The sequence below is a fragment of the Ovis canadensis genome, chromosome 20 (assembly GCF_042477335.2).
Source record: "Ovis canadensis isolate MfBH-ARS-UI-01 breed Bighorn chromosome 20, ARS-UI_OviCan_v2, whole genome shotgun sequence".
In the NCBI taxonomy this organism is placed as follows: domain Eukaryota; kingdom Metazoa; phylum Chordata; class Mammalia; order Artiodactyla; family Bovidae; genus Ovis; species Ovis canadensis.
Window position 1 is genome coordinate 19428943 of NC_091264.1, and position 15749 is coordinate 19444691.

At 36.8% G+C, this 15749-nt stretch overlaps 1 protein-coding gene across 3 annotated transcripts in view; it reads left to right on the top strand.

The window, feature by feature from the left end:
• Nucleotides 1-15749, top strand: part of COL21A1 (collagen type XXI alpha 1 chain) — a 245398-nt gene that overhangs the window by 165583 nt on the left and 64066 nt on the right. For all 3 annotated transcript variants that reach the window (XM_069564079.1, XM_069564078.1, XM_069564080.1), the window contains 2 exons: nt 102-157; nt 347-400. In XM_069564079.1, the coding sequence (XP_069420180.1) occupies nt 102-157; nt 347-400 (110 nt within the window). Of the gene's footprint in view, nt 1-101; nt 158-346; nt 401-15749 lie in introns of those variants that run through there.

Here is a 15749-nt window from a genome sequence, read left to right on the forward strand (position 1 = left end):
TTCTATCAGTCCATGAGGAAATTATCTTTCTTTCCTATTTAAGTTTGACTTGGAATTTAAAAACCTTCTTGTAAGGATTGTTTTTGTTTGTTTTTAAAAACAGGGCGCAAAAGGTGAAAAGGGAAATGCTGGCTTTCCTGGCCTTCCTGGACGTGCTGTGAGTTTGACAGAAAATTTTCTTAAGTATTTTACATTAAATAAAATTTATCCTGTACTGTCTTCTTTTAAAAAAAGAAACAAAACCAATACAATATTGTAAAGTAATTAACCTCCAATTAAAATAAATAAATTAAAAAAAGAAACATTAGTGCAAAAATATATTAAAATACTTGTACTTATTTTTCAGGGAGAACCTGGAAGACATGGAAAGGATGGATTAATGGGTAGCCCTGGTTACAAGGTATTTACCAAAAAATATTTCTGTTTAACTAGTGAGTGATTATGAGAAAAATGTACAGATACTAGACTTTTGTTTGCATATGACATTGGTATAAAATGAATGAACTAAAAGTTGTAATTTAAAGATCATAATCAATTTATTTTGAATATATCATGAATTCTTATGTGTTGGAAATAAAATCCTAGGATATTAGAAGCTTCTTCAATGAGCCATTCAGATAGGTTTGTTTAGTTGATCTGAGCCACAGGAACTTAGCTGTGTCTTCCAATGGATTTGACTTTTTCTCAGAGAGTAGGGGAATGAATCCTCAACCCTAACAATTTTAACCTTAATCCTGATAACTTGTGTGATACGAATATGCGAGAATTAGAGTAAGAAGAATGGGAACATGCCAATGACTTATCAATCCTGAAAAAACTCAAAGGCACATGCTCCTATGATAGTGGGTGAACACCATCTTATTCTACATAAATAAGTTTTTCTGGGTCAATTATCAAACAGAAACAGTCTTTCTATAGTGTGACCTATTAAATAAAAGGACATCAGGGACGTATATATATTCAAGTCAATATATCTGGAATAAGCCAACAGTCCACATCATTATTCTGCTGTGTGTTTGTTTTGATCCCTAGGAGAGAATTTGTGTAAATCCATCAGCCAGCAAGACCACTTGGTCAAGCATTAGATTAGAGATGTCATCACGTTTCCTAATGGTCACAACTTTGAAGGCCTCACTTGCTCAATAATTCAGTTCAGATTTCCTTGATCTATAGGTGTTTTCTTTTCCTTTGGAAACATTGTCCATTTTTTCACTTAAATTTATGGAAGTTCTCCAGATGTCAAGTGAGTCCTTAAAGATTACAGATAGTGCTTCCTGAATGTACAGTACAGGGCTCTGTTTTCAAGAGTTCAATCGTGTATTATTAATTATATTTGACTAGTTTTGTGTTTTATTTCCTATTTGTTTGTTGATTAAGCAAGTATTTATTTATACTTTGTAGGTACTAGACATACAGAAGAGAACAAAACTCTCATAGATTTTATAATCCAGTCTTTTGATGTTTTTAGAGAACACAGATTCTTATAATACAACTTGGAGAGTTTGCACATAAGTATGTACAGTGTACCCTCACCACAATTGATGGTATAAACATATCTGTCACCTCCAAAAATGTCCCTCCTTCCCTTTTATTATTGTTTATTATTTTTTGTAATATGAGCACAATATAAGATCTACCCTCATAGCAAATTTTAAAGTTTACAAAGCAGTATTGTTATCTGTAGGCCCTAAGCTGTATTGTACAGTAGATTTCTAGGACTTATTCATTTTGCATAATTGAATCTTTGTATTCTTTGACCAATACTTCCTTGTTTCCCTTTCCCCAGCCCCTGACAAAAACCATTCTATTCTCTGCTTCCGTGAATTTGACCATTTTAGGTTCCTCGTGAAAGTGGGACTGTGTAATGGTTATCATTTTACATATGGCTTATTTCACTAGCGTATGTCCTCCAGGTTATCCATGTTGTTGAAAATGGAAAGATTTATTTCTTTTTTAGGTTGAAAAATATTCCTCTGTGTATGTGTGTGTGTGTGCATGTTTATCTGTATCACATTTTAAAGTCATTCATCTGTCGATGGACATTAAGTTTCTTCCATGTCTTGGCTATTGTGAATAATGCTGCAATCAACCCAGTAGTTTGGATATCTCTTCAAGGTTTTCATTCTCTTTGTTTTATATGCAGAAGTGATATTGCTGGATAATATACAGTTTTATTAATTTTTTGAGGAACCTCCACATTGTTTTCTATAGTGGATATACCAATTTACATCCCTATAATAGTGTACAAGGGTTCCAGTTTTTCCAAATTCTTGCCAGCACTTTTGTGTGTGTGTGTGTGTGTGTGTGTGTGTGTATATTTATAATAACGCCAACTGATAAGAGGTGATATCTCATTGTAGTTTTGATTTGCATTTTCTTGATGATTAGTGATGCTGAGTACCTTTTCATTTACTTGTTGGTCATTTGTGTGTCTTCTTGGAGAAGTGATTACTAAGTTCCTTTGCCTATTTTTAAATTGGTTATGATTTTTTTTCTATTGAGTTGTAGGAGTTTCTTATATATTTTTTATATTAACTCTTTATCAGATATGTGACTTGCAAATATTTTCTTCCATTCCATAGTATGCCTTTTCTTTTCATCTTGTTGATGATTTCCTTTGTTGTGCAGAAGCTTTTAAGTCTGATAAAATCCCAGTTCTCTACTTTTACTTTTGTCATCTGTGCTTTTGGTTATATGAATATTAGGATTGTTTTTGCTGTTTATATATAAAAATGCCATTAGGGTTTTGGTAGGGATTGCACTGAGTGTATAGATCATTTGGGGTTGAATAAACATTTTAACAATATAAAGTATTCCAATCCGTGAGCTAGGAAAGCTTTTTCATTTATTAATTAATGTCTTTAATTTCTTTCATCAATATTTTATCATTTTCAGCATTCAAGTCTGTCACTTCCTTGGCTTAGATTATTCCTAAGCATTGTATGACTTTTGATGCAATTTTAGGATTCTTTTCTTAATTTCCTTTGTAGATGGTTCATTGTTATTGTATACCATTCACTTATTTCTATATGTTGATTTTGTATGCTGCAACTTTACTGCATTTGTTAGTTTTAGCATTATTTTATGTAGTCTTTAGTGTTTTCCTTATGCAAGATCATATTATCTACAAACAGAGAGTTTTACTTTTTCCTTTCCAATTTAGATATTTTTAAATTTCTTTTTCTTGCATTACTGCTCTGACTAGTACTGTCAGTACTATGTTGAATAGAAGTGGTAGATGTGGGCATCCTTGCCTTGTTCTTGATCTTAGGGGAAAAATCTTCACCTCTTTGCCATTGAATATGATATTAGCTGTGGGCTTTTCATACATCTATGGTCTTTATTATGTTGAGGTAAGTTTCATGTAATTTGTTGAGAATTTTTGTCATGAAATAGTATTGAACTTCATCAAATGCTTTTTCTGCATTTATTGAGAGGATCATGTGATTTTTATCTTCATTCTATCAATGTGGTATATCCATACTGAACCATCTTTGTATTCCAGAGATAAGTCCCACTTAATCATGATGTATGATCCTTCCGATGCACTGTTGAACTCAGTTTCCTAATATTTGTTGAGACTTTTTGCATGCATGATCATGAAGGATATTGGTCTGTAGTTTTCTTTTCTTGTAGTGTTTTCTTGGGCTTTATTTGATACTGGTCTAATAAGTTTGGAAGTGTTCTGTCTTCTTTTTCTTGGAAGGCTGTAAGGTGAATTGGTATTAATTCTTCTTTAAGTATTTCGAAAATTTACCTGTGAAGTCATCTGTTCCTGGGACTTTCTTTATTGGAAGGCTTTTGATTGCTTATATCAGTTCAGTTCAGTTCAGTTGCTCAGTCATATCCAGCTCTTCACAACCCCATGAATCGCAGCACGCCAGGCCTCCCTGTCCATCACCAACTCCTGGAGTTCACTCAGACTCACATCCGTCGAGTCAGTGATGCCATCCAGCCATCTCATCCTCTGTCGTCCCCTTCTCCTCCTGCCCCCAATCCCTCCCAGCATCAAAGTCTTTTCCAATGAGTCAACTCTTCTTTATATAGTCTTCTTTATTTGTCATTGGTCTATTCAGGCTTTCTGTTTATTCAGTCTTGGTAGATTGTAGGAATTTCTATTTTTTTCTAGTTTGTCCATATAATTATTCATAAGAGTTTGACCCTTTAAAAAATTTATTTTGAGTCAATTGTAACTTTTCCCTTTTTATTTCTGATTTCGAGTCTTGGCTATTATTATTTTTTTCTTAATTAGTCTCATAAGGAGTTATTCTTTTTATTTTTTTAAAAATCCATACTCTAGCTTTGTCTTTTTTTTTAAAATTACTATTGTTTTCCTATTCTCTGCTTCATTTATTTTTCTTCTAATTAATTATTTCCTTCCTTCTGCTAGGCTTCCCTGATATCTCAGTTGGTAAAGAATTCAGCTGCAATGCAGGAGACCCTAGCTCAATTCCTGGGTTGGGAAGATCCCCTGGAGAAGGGAACAGATACCACTCCAGTGTTCTGGCCTGGAGAATTCCATGGACTGTATAGTCCATGGGGTCACAGAGTCAGACACAACTGAGCAACTTTCACTTTCACTTTCCTTCTGCTAACTTGGGCTAAGTTTGTTCTTTTTCTACTTCCTTGCCCTTTCTGATATTAATCTAGGTGATACATTCACATGTCTATACCCACAATTGTAAACTTCAGTTTACTCTTTTTAACAGCTTATTGATAAATAAGTCACATATCATATATTACTCATTTGATGTATAAAATTGAATGGTTTCTAGTATATCTACGAAGAAGTCAATGGCACCCCACTCCAGTACTCTTGCCTGGAGAATCCCATGGATGGAGGAGCCTGGTGGGCTGCAGTCCATGGGGTTGCTAGGAGTCAGACATGACTGAATGACTTCACTTTCACTTTTCACTTTCATGCATTGGAGAAGGAAATGGCAACCCACTCCAGTGTTCTTGCTTGGAGAATCCCAGGGACAGTGGAGCCTGGTGGGCTGCTGTCTGTGGGGTCGCACAGAGTTGGTCACAACTGAAGCGACTTAGCAGCAGCAGCAGTATATCTACAAAGTTACTCAATCAACACTACAGTTTAATTTTAGAACATTTTCATCACCTCAAAAAGAAACCCACTGGCAATCACTCTGACTCTACACACGGACATCACCATCTGGTAGTGTACTGACATCACCATAGTCAGTACTGAAATCAGATTATCTTCTTTACAGTTGAAGATGGAGAAACTCTATACAGTCAGCAAAAATAAGACCTGGAGCTGGCTGTGGCTCACATCGTCAGCTCCCAATTGCAAAATTCAGGCTCAAATTGAAAACCAATGGCTTAGGGAAAACCACTAAGCCATTCAGGTATGACCTAAATCAAATCCCTTATGATTATACAGTGAAGGTAACAAATAGATTCAAGGGACTAGATCTGTTAGACAGAGTGCCTGAAGAATTATGGACAGAGGTTCATAACATTGTATAGGAGGTGGTGACCAAAATCATCTCTAAGAAAAAGAAATGCAAGGAGGCAAAGTGGTTGTCTGAGAAGGCTTTACAAATAGCTGAGAAAAGAAGAGAAGTGAAAGGCAAAGGAGAAAGGGAAAGATATACTTAACTGAATGCAGAGTTCCAGAGAATAGCAAGTTTTAGTAGAGGTGAGAAAGCCTTCTCAAGAGAACAATGCAATTAAAGAAGAAAAAAAATAGAATGAGAAAGACTAGAGATCTTTTTAAGAAACTTGGAGATACCAAGGGAACATTTCATGCAAATATGGGATCAGTAAAGGACAGAAATGGTAGGGACCTAACAAAAGCAGAAGATATTAAGAAGAGGTGGCAAGAATACACAGTAGAGCTGTAGAAAAAAGCTCTTAGTGACTCAGATAACTATGATGGTGTGGTCACTCACCTAGAGTCGGATATCCTGGACTGTGCAGGCAAGTAAGCCTTAGGAAGCATTACTACAAACAAAGCTAATAGCGGTTATGGAATTCCAATTGATCTATTTAAAATCCTAAAAGTTGATGCTGTTAATGAGCTGCTCTCATTATGCCAGCAAATTTGGAAAACTCAGCAGTGGCCACCCTGCTCCAGTATTCTTGCCTGGGAAATCCCATGGACAGAGAAGCCTGGTGGGCTACAGGCCTAGGGTCACAGAGAGCAACTAACACTTTCACAGCAGTGGCCACAGGACTGGAAAAGGTCAGTTTTCATTCCAATCCCAAATTAAGGCAATGCCAAACAATGTTCAAATTACTGTAGAGTTACACTCATCTCACATGCCAGCAAGATTATGCTCAAAATCCTTCAAGCTAGGCTTTAACAGTACATGAATGGAGAACTTACAGATGTATAAGCTGATGTAGAAAAGGCAGAGGAAACAGAGATCAAATTGCCAACATATACATAGAAAAAGCAAGAGAATTTCAGAAAAACATCTACTTCTGCTTCATTGACTACACTAAAGACTTTGACTGTGTAGATCACAACAAACTCTGGAATATTCTTAATGAACTGGGACTACCTGCCTCCTGAGAAATCTGTATGCAGGACAAGAAGCAACAGTTAGAACCTGACATGGAGCAACGGTTCAAAATTAGGAAAGGAGTATGTCAAGGCTGTATATTGTCACCCTGCTTAATTAACTTATATGCAGAATATATCATGTGAAATGCAGAAGTGGATGAATCACAAGCTGGAATCAAGATTTCCAGTAGAAATATCAATAATCTCAGATAAGTAGATGATACCAGTTTAATGGCAGAAAGTGAAGAAGAACTAAAGAGCCTCTTGATGAAGATGGAAGAAGAGAGTGAGAAAACTGGCTTAAAACTCAACATTCAGAAAACTAAGATCATGGCCTCTAGTCCTATCCCTTCATGGCAAGTACATGAGGAAAATATGGAAACAGTGTCAGATTTCATTTTATGGGGCTCCAAAATCAACATGGATGCTGTTTGCAGCCACAAAATTAAAAGATGCTTGCTCCTTGGAAGAAAAGTTTGACAGACCTAGACAGTGTATTAAAAAGCAGAGACATTACTTTACCAACTAAGTTCCTATAGTCAAAGCTATGGTTTTTCCAGTAGTCACGTAAGGAAGTGAGAGTTGGACCATAAAGAAGGCTGGGCATGGAAGAATTGATACTTTCGAACTATGGTGCTGGAGAAGACTCTTGGGAGTCCATTAGACACAAGAAGAACAAACCAGTCAGTCCTAAAGGAAATAAACCCTGAATATTCATTGGAAGGACTGGTGCTGAAGCTGAAGCTCCAATACTTTGGCCACCTGATGTGAAGAGCTGATTCATTGGAAAAGACCCTGATGCTGGGAATGATTGAAGGCAAGAGGAGAAGAGGGTGACAGAGGATGAGATGGTTGGATGGCATCACTGACTCAATGGGCATGAGTTTGAACAAGCTCCAGGAGATGGTGAAGGAGAAGCCTGTCATGCTGCAGTCCATGGAGTTGCAAAGAGTCGGACATGACTTAGTGACCGAACAACAACGACATACTCTACCTCTCACCTACTTCCTTTCCACATGAATTTGCCCATATGGACATTTCATATAAACCACGTGGTCTTTTATGGTTCATCTCTTGGCCTATCCTAACATTTGTGAGGTTCTTCGATGTTTTGCCCTGTATTAGTACTTTATTTCTTTTCATTGCTGATAATATTTAATTATTTGAATATATGGATATTATTCATTTATCAGTTCATAGACATTTGAGTTGTAATTTTAGGCTCTTATAAATAGTGTTTTATCAACATTTATGTACAAATTTTTGCATGGACATGTTTCCATTTCCCTATATTTTTGATAATGAAATATCTGGAGAATATAATTAAGTTTAACGTTTTTAAGTTAGCTCACTCTTGATATTTACTTTCTTGCTAGGTCCATGCTACCCTTAATATTTAACTTTGGTTATGTCCTGAATTTTCTAATTAGTGTGGATCTTCTAATATAGTTAGGTTACTTTCTTCTTGTCTGTTTGAAATTTTTTACCAGAGTCATTCACATTTTTCTAAAAGTCTATTTAATTAAAAAGATAGACTTTATTTCTTAGAGACATTTTAGGCTCACAGCAAAACTGATCAGAAAGTACTAAATGTTTCCATATACCTCCTGTCCCCTCCTCCTATAGATTTCCCCAGAATTGACTTCTCATACAAGAGTGGCACATTTTTTTTTTTTTAACAATTGATGAACTTACATTTACACATCCTATCACTCAAAGTCCATAGTTTACATTGGTGTTCATGCTTGATATTGTACATTCTGTGGGTGTGGTCAAATGTATAATGACGTTTCCACCACTACAGTCTCAAACAGAATAACTTTACTGCCCTAAAAATTCTCTGTTCTCTACTTACCTTCCCCTTCCCCTAGCCTCTGACAACCACTAATCTTTTTAATGTCCCCAAAGATTTTCCTTTCCAGAATGTCATATAGTTGGAATTATATTGTGTGTAGTCTTCTCAGATTGGCTTCTTTTACTTAGTAATATGTGTTTAAGACTCCTTAGTGTCTTTTCATGACTTGATAATTCATTTGTTTTTAGTGCTTAATAATATTCTTTTGTCTGAATAGTCTGCAGTTTATATTTCCTTTTCAGAATGTTTGAATAATGAATCATACCTAATTTTTTCTGAGCTTATTAAAATCTGTTTTCTTCCTCCCACCCAGCTTTTTGTTTTGGAATTTTTCAGTCATACAGAAAATTGAACCACATAAATATATGAGTATCTATTTCTAAAATTTGTTTTTTTGTTGAGCCACTGGAAAGTAAATTAGACTCCGTGCATTTCTCTCCTAAACACTTCAGCTTGTATCTCCTAAATGAAAGTCACTCAGTTGTGTCTGACTCTTTGTGACCCTATAGACTGTATAGCCTGCCAGGCTTCTCTGTCCATGGAATTCTCCAGGCCAGAATATCGGACTGGATAACTATTCCCTTCTTCAGGGGATCTTCCCAACCTAGGGACTGAACCCAGGTCTCCCACATTGTGGGCAGATTTTTTACCACCTGAACCACCAGGGAAGCCTGTACCTCCTAAGAATATTTTAATTCCATCATGATGTCCAAGAGATTTAATGTCAATATAATACTATTTTCTAATATTCAAATATTCTAATTGTTTAAAAAGAGTATCCTAAATAGCTATTTTTACACTTGATACAATCAATCAATATCTGTGCATTGCATTTGGTTGTGTATTGGTCAGGGTTGCTCTAAAGAAACAATATCAATAGGGCATATGTATGTGTGTTTATATTGTTTATAATATATGTGTCAATATATAAATGTATATTTGTATATCAAAATACATATTTATGTTTTCATGTATGTTATATATATTTTATATAGAGAGGGGTAAAGAGGTGTTGGTGAGGGAAACGGTGAGGGAGAGGGAGGGGTGGAGATTGATAAATTGACTCATTCATTCATTCAAAGGAATTGTCACATGCATTCGGACTATGCTTTCTGTTGCTATAGTTTTGCTTCTTACAATGTCAATTAAATATAATCATATAATATTTAAGGCTTCCCAGGTGGTGCAGTGATAAAGAATGTGCCCGCCAATGCAGGAGACGCAGGAGACGGGGGTTCAATCCCTGGGTCAGGAAGATCCTTGGAGGAGGAAATGGCAACCCACTCCAGTATTTCTTGCCTGGAAAAATTCCATGGACAGAGGAACCTGGTTGGCTGCAGTCCATGGGGTCTCAAACAATTGAATCTGACTGAACGACACAACACACACACACACACACCATATTTAGTGGTATGGATATAGACAGTTGGTTTCTTCATTTATCAGCTCATGAGCATTTGAATTGTTTCCCATATTTGGCATTTATGAATAATGTTAATATGAATATGCTTATACACATCCAGATTGGACATGGTTTCATTTCTCTTGGGTTGATACCTACTAGAATTGCTGCGTTGTATTGGAGAAGGCAGTGGCGCCCCACTCCAGTACTCTTGCCTGGAAAATCCCATGGACGGAGGAGCCTGGTGGGCTGCAGTCCATGGGATCGCTAAGAATCGGACACGACTGAGCGACTTGATTTTCACTTTGACTTTCCGGCATTGGAGAAGGAAATGGCAACCCACTCCAGTGTTCTTGCCTGGAGAATCCCAGGGATGGGGGAGCCTGGTGGGCTGCTGTCTATGGGGTCGCACAGAGTCAGACACGACTGAAGCGACTTAGCAGCAGCAGCAGCATGGTGAGTGTGTATTTAACTTCTTAAGAATATCCCAAACTGTTTTCCAAAGTGATTGTGTTATTCTCTATTACCATTAGCAATTCAAGAGAATTCTACTTTTACCACATCCTGCCAACACTTAGTATTTTGTATTTTAGCTCTTTTATTTGGTACATAATTGTATCTCATATGGTTTTAGTTTGCATTTTTTCTGATGACTGACAGGGTTGGCATCTTTTTATGGGTTTCTTGGCCATTTGTATATCTTCTTTTGTGAAGTGTCTATTCAAAACATTTGACAATTTAAAACAACACTTTGGGTTGTTTTCTTGTTAATGAGTTGCAAGAGTTCTTTGTACAATAGGTCTTTTATCAGACATGTATTTGTGAATATCATCTCCTGACCTTCACATTGCCTTTCATTTTCTTAATGGTGTTATTCAATGGGAAGAAGTTTTTAACCCGGATGAAGTCTAGCTTCTTAGAGTTTCTTTTTGCTTATGTCTTTGTGTTGTATTTAAGAATCTTTACCTAACTTAAGGTCAGAAATTTTCTCTTTTCTTCTAAAAGAAAATATTTTCAAATGTCTTAAATGCATATATAAATTATCATAGTTTCTAAGATTGTACCACCATAGTTTACAAATGGTGTGATCACTCATCTAGAGCCAGACATCCTGGAATATAGTCAAATGGGCCTTAGGAAGCATCACTATGAACAAAGCTAGTGGCGGTGATAGAATTCCAGTTGAGCTATTTCAAATCCTAAAAGATGATGCTGTGAAAGTGCTACACTCAATATGCCAGCAAATCTGGAAAACCTAGCAGTGGCCACAGGCTGGGAAAAGGTCAGTTTTCATTCCAGTCCCAAAGAAAGGCAATGCCAAAGACTGCTCAAACTATCGCACCATTGTACTCATCTCACACGCTAGCAAAATCATGCTCAAAATTCTCCAAGCCAGGCTTCAACAGTACAAGAACCATGAACTTCCAGATGTTTAAGTTGGATTTAGAAAAGGCGGAGACCTGAGATCAAATTGCTAACATCCACTGTAACACTAAAAAAGCAAGAGAGTTCCAGAGAAACATCTACTGCTTTATTGACTATGCCAAAGCCTTTGACTGTGTAGACCACAACAAACTGGAAAATTTTTATTTTTTTATTTTTTTTTTCTTTGTTTTCTTTTTTTTTTTATTTTTTTTTTATTTTTTTTTTTAATTTTTAGTTTTCTATTTTTTAAATTTTAAAATCTTTAATTCTTACATGCATTCCCAAACATGAACCCCCCTCCCACCTCCCTCCCCAGAACATCTTTCTGGGTCATCCCCATGCACCAGCCCCAAGCATGCTGCATCCTGCGTCAGACATCGACTGGCGATTCAATTCACATGATAGTATACATGTTAGAATGTCATTCTCCCAAATCATCCCACCCTCTCCCTCTCCCTCTGAGTCCAAAAGTCCGTTATACACATCTGTGTCTCTTTCCCTGTCTTGCATACAGGGTCGTCATTGCCATCTTCCTAAATTCCATATATATGTGTTAGTATACTGTATTGGTGTTTTTCTTTCTGGCTTACTTCACTCTGTATAATCGGCTCCAGTTTCATCCATCTCATCAGAACTGATTCAAATGAATTCTTTTTAACGGCTGAGTAATACTCCATTGTGTATATGTACCACAGCTTGCTTATCCATTCATCTGCTGATGGACATCTAGGTTGTTTCCATGTCCTGGCTATTATAAACAGTGCTGCAATGAACATTGGGGTACATGTGTCTCTTTCAATTCTGGTTTCCTCGGTGTGTATGCCCAGAAGTGGGATTGCTGGGTCATAAGGTAGTTCTATTTGCAATTTTTTAAGGAATCTCCACACTGTTCTCCATAGTGGCTGTACTAGTTTGCATTCCCACCAACAGTGTAGGAGGGTTCCCTTTTCTCCACACCCTCTCCAGCATTTATTGCTTGCAGATTTTTGGATCGCAGCCATTCTGACTGGTGTGAAGTGGTACCTCATTGTGGTTTTGATTTGCATTTCTCTAATAATGAGTGATGTTGAGCATCTTTTCATGTGTTTGTTAGCCATCCGTATGTCTTCTTTGGAGAAATGTCTATTTAGTTCTTTGGCCCATTTTTTGATTGGGTCGTTTATTTTTCTGGAGTTGAGCTGCATAAGTTGCTTGTATATTTTTGAGATTAGTTGTTTGTCAGTTGCTTCATTTGCTATTATTTTCTCCCATTCAGATGGCTGTCTTTTCACCTTGCTTATATTTTCCTTTGTTGTGCAGAAGCTTTTAATTTTAATTAGATCCCATTTGTTTATTTTTGCTTTTATTTCCAGCATTCTGGGAGGTGGATCATAGAGGATCCTGCTGTGATTTATGTCTGAGAGTGTTTTGCCTATGTTCTCCTCTAGGAGTTTTATAGTTTCTGATCTTACATTTAGATCTTTAATCCATTTTGAGTTTATTTTTGTGTGCGGTGTTAGAAAGTGATCTAGTTTCATTCTTTTACAAGTGGTTGACCAGTTTTCCCAGCACCACTTGTTAAAGAGATTGTCTTTACTCCATTGTATATTCTTGCCTCCTTTGTCAAAGATAAGGTGTCCATATGTGTGTGGATTTATCTCTGGGCTTTCTATTTTGTTCCATTGATCTATATGTCTGTCTTTGTGCCAGTACCATACTGTCTTGATGACTGTGGCTTTGTAGTAGAGCCTGAAGTCAGGCAAGTTGATTCCTCCAGTTCCATTCTTCTTTCTCAAGATTGCTTTGGCTATTCGAGGTTTTTTGTATTTCCATACAAAGCTTGAAATTATTTGTTCTAGTTCTGTGAAAAATGTGGCTGGTAGCTTGATAGGGATTGCATTGAACTCTCCAGAAAGCAGGAATAGAAGGAACATATCTCAACATAATAAAAGCTATTTATGACAAACCCACAGCAAACATTATCCTCAATGGTGAAAAATTGAAAGCATTTCCCCTAAAGTCAGGAACAAGACAAGGGTGTCCACTTTCACCGCTACTATTCAACATAGTTCTGGAAGTTTTGGCCACAGCAATCAGAGCAGAAAAAGAAATAAAAGGAATCCAAATTGGAAAAGAAGAAGTAAAACTCTCACTGTTTGCAGATGACATGATCCTCTACATGGAAAACCCTAAAGACTCCACCAGAAAATTACTAGAGCTAATCAATGAATATAGTAAAGTTGCAGGATATAAAATCAACACACAGAAATCCCTTGCATTCCTATACACGAATAATGAGAAAGTAGAAAAAGAAATTAAGGAAACAATTCCATTCACCATTGCAATGAAAAGAATAAAATACTTAGGAATATATCTACCTAAAGAAACTAAAGACCTATATATAGAAAACTATAAAACACTGATCAAAGAAATCAAAGAGGACACTAATAGATGGAGAAATATACCATGTTCATGGATTGGAAGAATCAATATAGTGAAAATGAGTATACTACCCAAAGCAATTTACAAATTCAATGGAAAATTTTTAAAGAGATGGGAATACCAGACCACCTGACCTGCCTCCTGAGAAATCCGTATGCAAGTCAAGAAGCAACAATTAGAACTGAACATGGAACAACAGACTGGTTCCAAATTGGGAAAGGAGTTCATCAAGGCTGTATATTGTCACCCTTCTTATTTAACTTGCATGCAGAGTACTTCATGTGACATGCCAGGCTGGATGAAGGACAAGCTGGAATCAAGATTGCTGGGAGAAATATCAATCACCTCAGATATCAGATGATACCACCCTTATGGCAGAAAGTGAAGAAGAACTAAAGAGCCTCTTGATGAAAGTGAAAGAGGAGAGTTAAAAAGTTGGCTTAAAACTCAACATTCAGAAAACTAAGATCATGGCATCTGGTTCCATTGCTTCCTGGCAAATAAATAGGAAAACAATGGAAACAGTGACAGACTTTATTTTCTTGGGCTCTACAAGCACTGCAGATGGTGACTGTAGCCATGAAATTAAAAGACACTTGCTCCTTGGAAGAAAAGCTATGACCAACCTAGACAGCATATTAAAAAGCAGAGATATTACTTTGCCAACAAAGGTCTGTCTAGTCAAGGCTATGGTTTTTCCAGTAGTCATGTATGGATGTGAGCATTGGACTCCAAAGAAAGCTGAGCACTGAAGATTTGATGCTTTTGAACTGTGGTGTTGGAGAAGACTCTTGAGAGTCGCTTGGATTGCAAGGAGTTCCACCAATCCATCCTAAAGGAAATCAGTCCTGAATATTCATTAGGAGGATTGATGCTGAAGCTGAAACTCCGATACTTTGGCCATCTGATGCAAAGAACTGACTCACTGGAAAAGACCCTGATGCTGGGAAAGGTTGGAGGTGGGAGGAGAAGGGGACAACAGAGAATGAGATGGTTGGATGCCATTGCCAACTCAGTGGACATGAGTTTGAGTAAGATCTGGGAGTTGGTGATAGGGAAGCCTGGTGTGCTGCAGTCCATGAGGGTTCAAAGAGTTGGACATGACTGAGCTACTGAACTGAAATGAGTTTACAAATTTAGTTCTATGATCCGTTTTGATTATTTTAATTCCTGTGTGATATAAAAGTTAAAGTTCTTTTCTTCCCATTTCTCCCTGGAGATCTGGTCATTACAGCACCATTTATTACAAGGTTTTCATTTTCCATTGAATTACAGGAGCATTTTTGCTAAGTATCAATTGATCAATATATGTGTTAACTGATTTTTGAACTCTTGGTTCTGTTTTACTCATCTATGTGTGTGCTAAGTCACTTCAGTGGTGTCTGACTCTTGGTGACCCCATGGACTCTTCTGTGATCCCCAGGCTCTTCTGTCCCTGGCGATTCTCCAGGCAAGAATACTGGAGGGGGTTGCCATGTCCTCCTCCAGGAGATCTTCCCAACCCAGGGATCAAACCCATGTCTCCTGTATTACAGGTGGATACTTTATGGTCTGAGCCACCAGGGAAGCCCAGAATAAGTCTTGAAATTAGGTAGTTTAATTCTCTAAATCTGTTTTTCTTTTAAAAATTGTAATAAATAATTGAGGTTCATATAAACTTCACATAAGGTTTAGTATCAGCATGAAAATTTCTAACAACAACAACAAAAACTTCTGGGGCTTGTTAAAGAAATTTTTTAGTTTGGAGTACTTTTGTATTTACAGAAAGTTATAGATAAATAGTACAGTGAGGTTTCCTTATACACCTTACCAAGTTTCTCATGATGTTACTATGACAAATTTGTCAAAACTAAGAAATCGGTATTGTCAAATTCCTGTACATTAATCTGAACCCATACTTTATTTGGATTTCATTAGTTTTCCATGAAGGTCCTTGTTCTGTTCCAGGATCCAATCCAGAACACATTGCATTCCTTTTCTTCGTTTGTTTTCTTTTTTTTATCATGTCTCCTTAGTCTCCTCTTATCTGTGATGATTTATTAGTCTTTTCTTACTTTTTATAACAGTTTTGCAGAGCATTGGTTAGGGTTTCTGTTAGAATGTCAGTCAGTTCACGT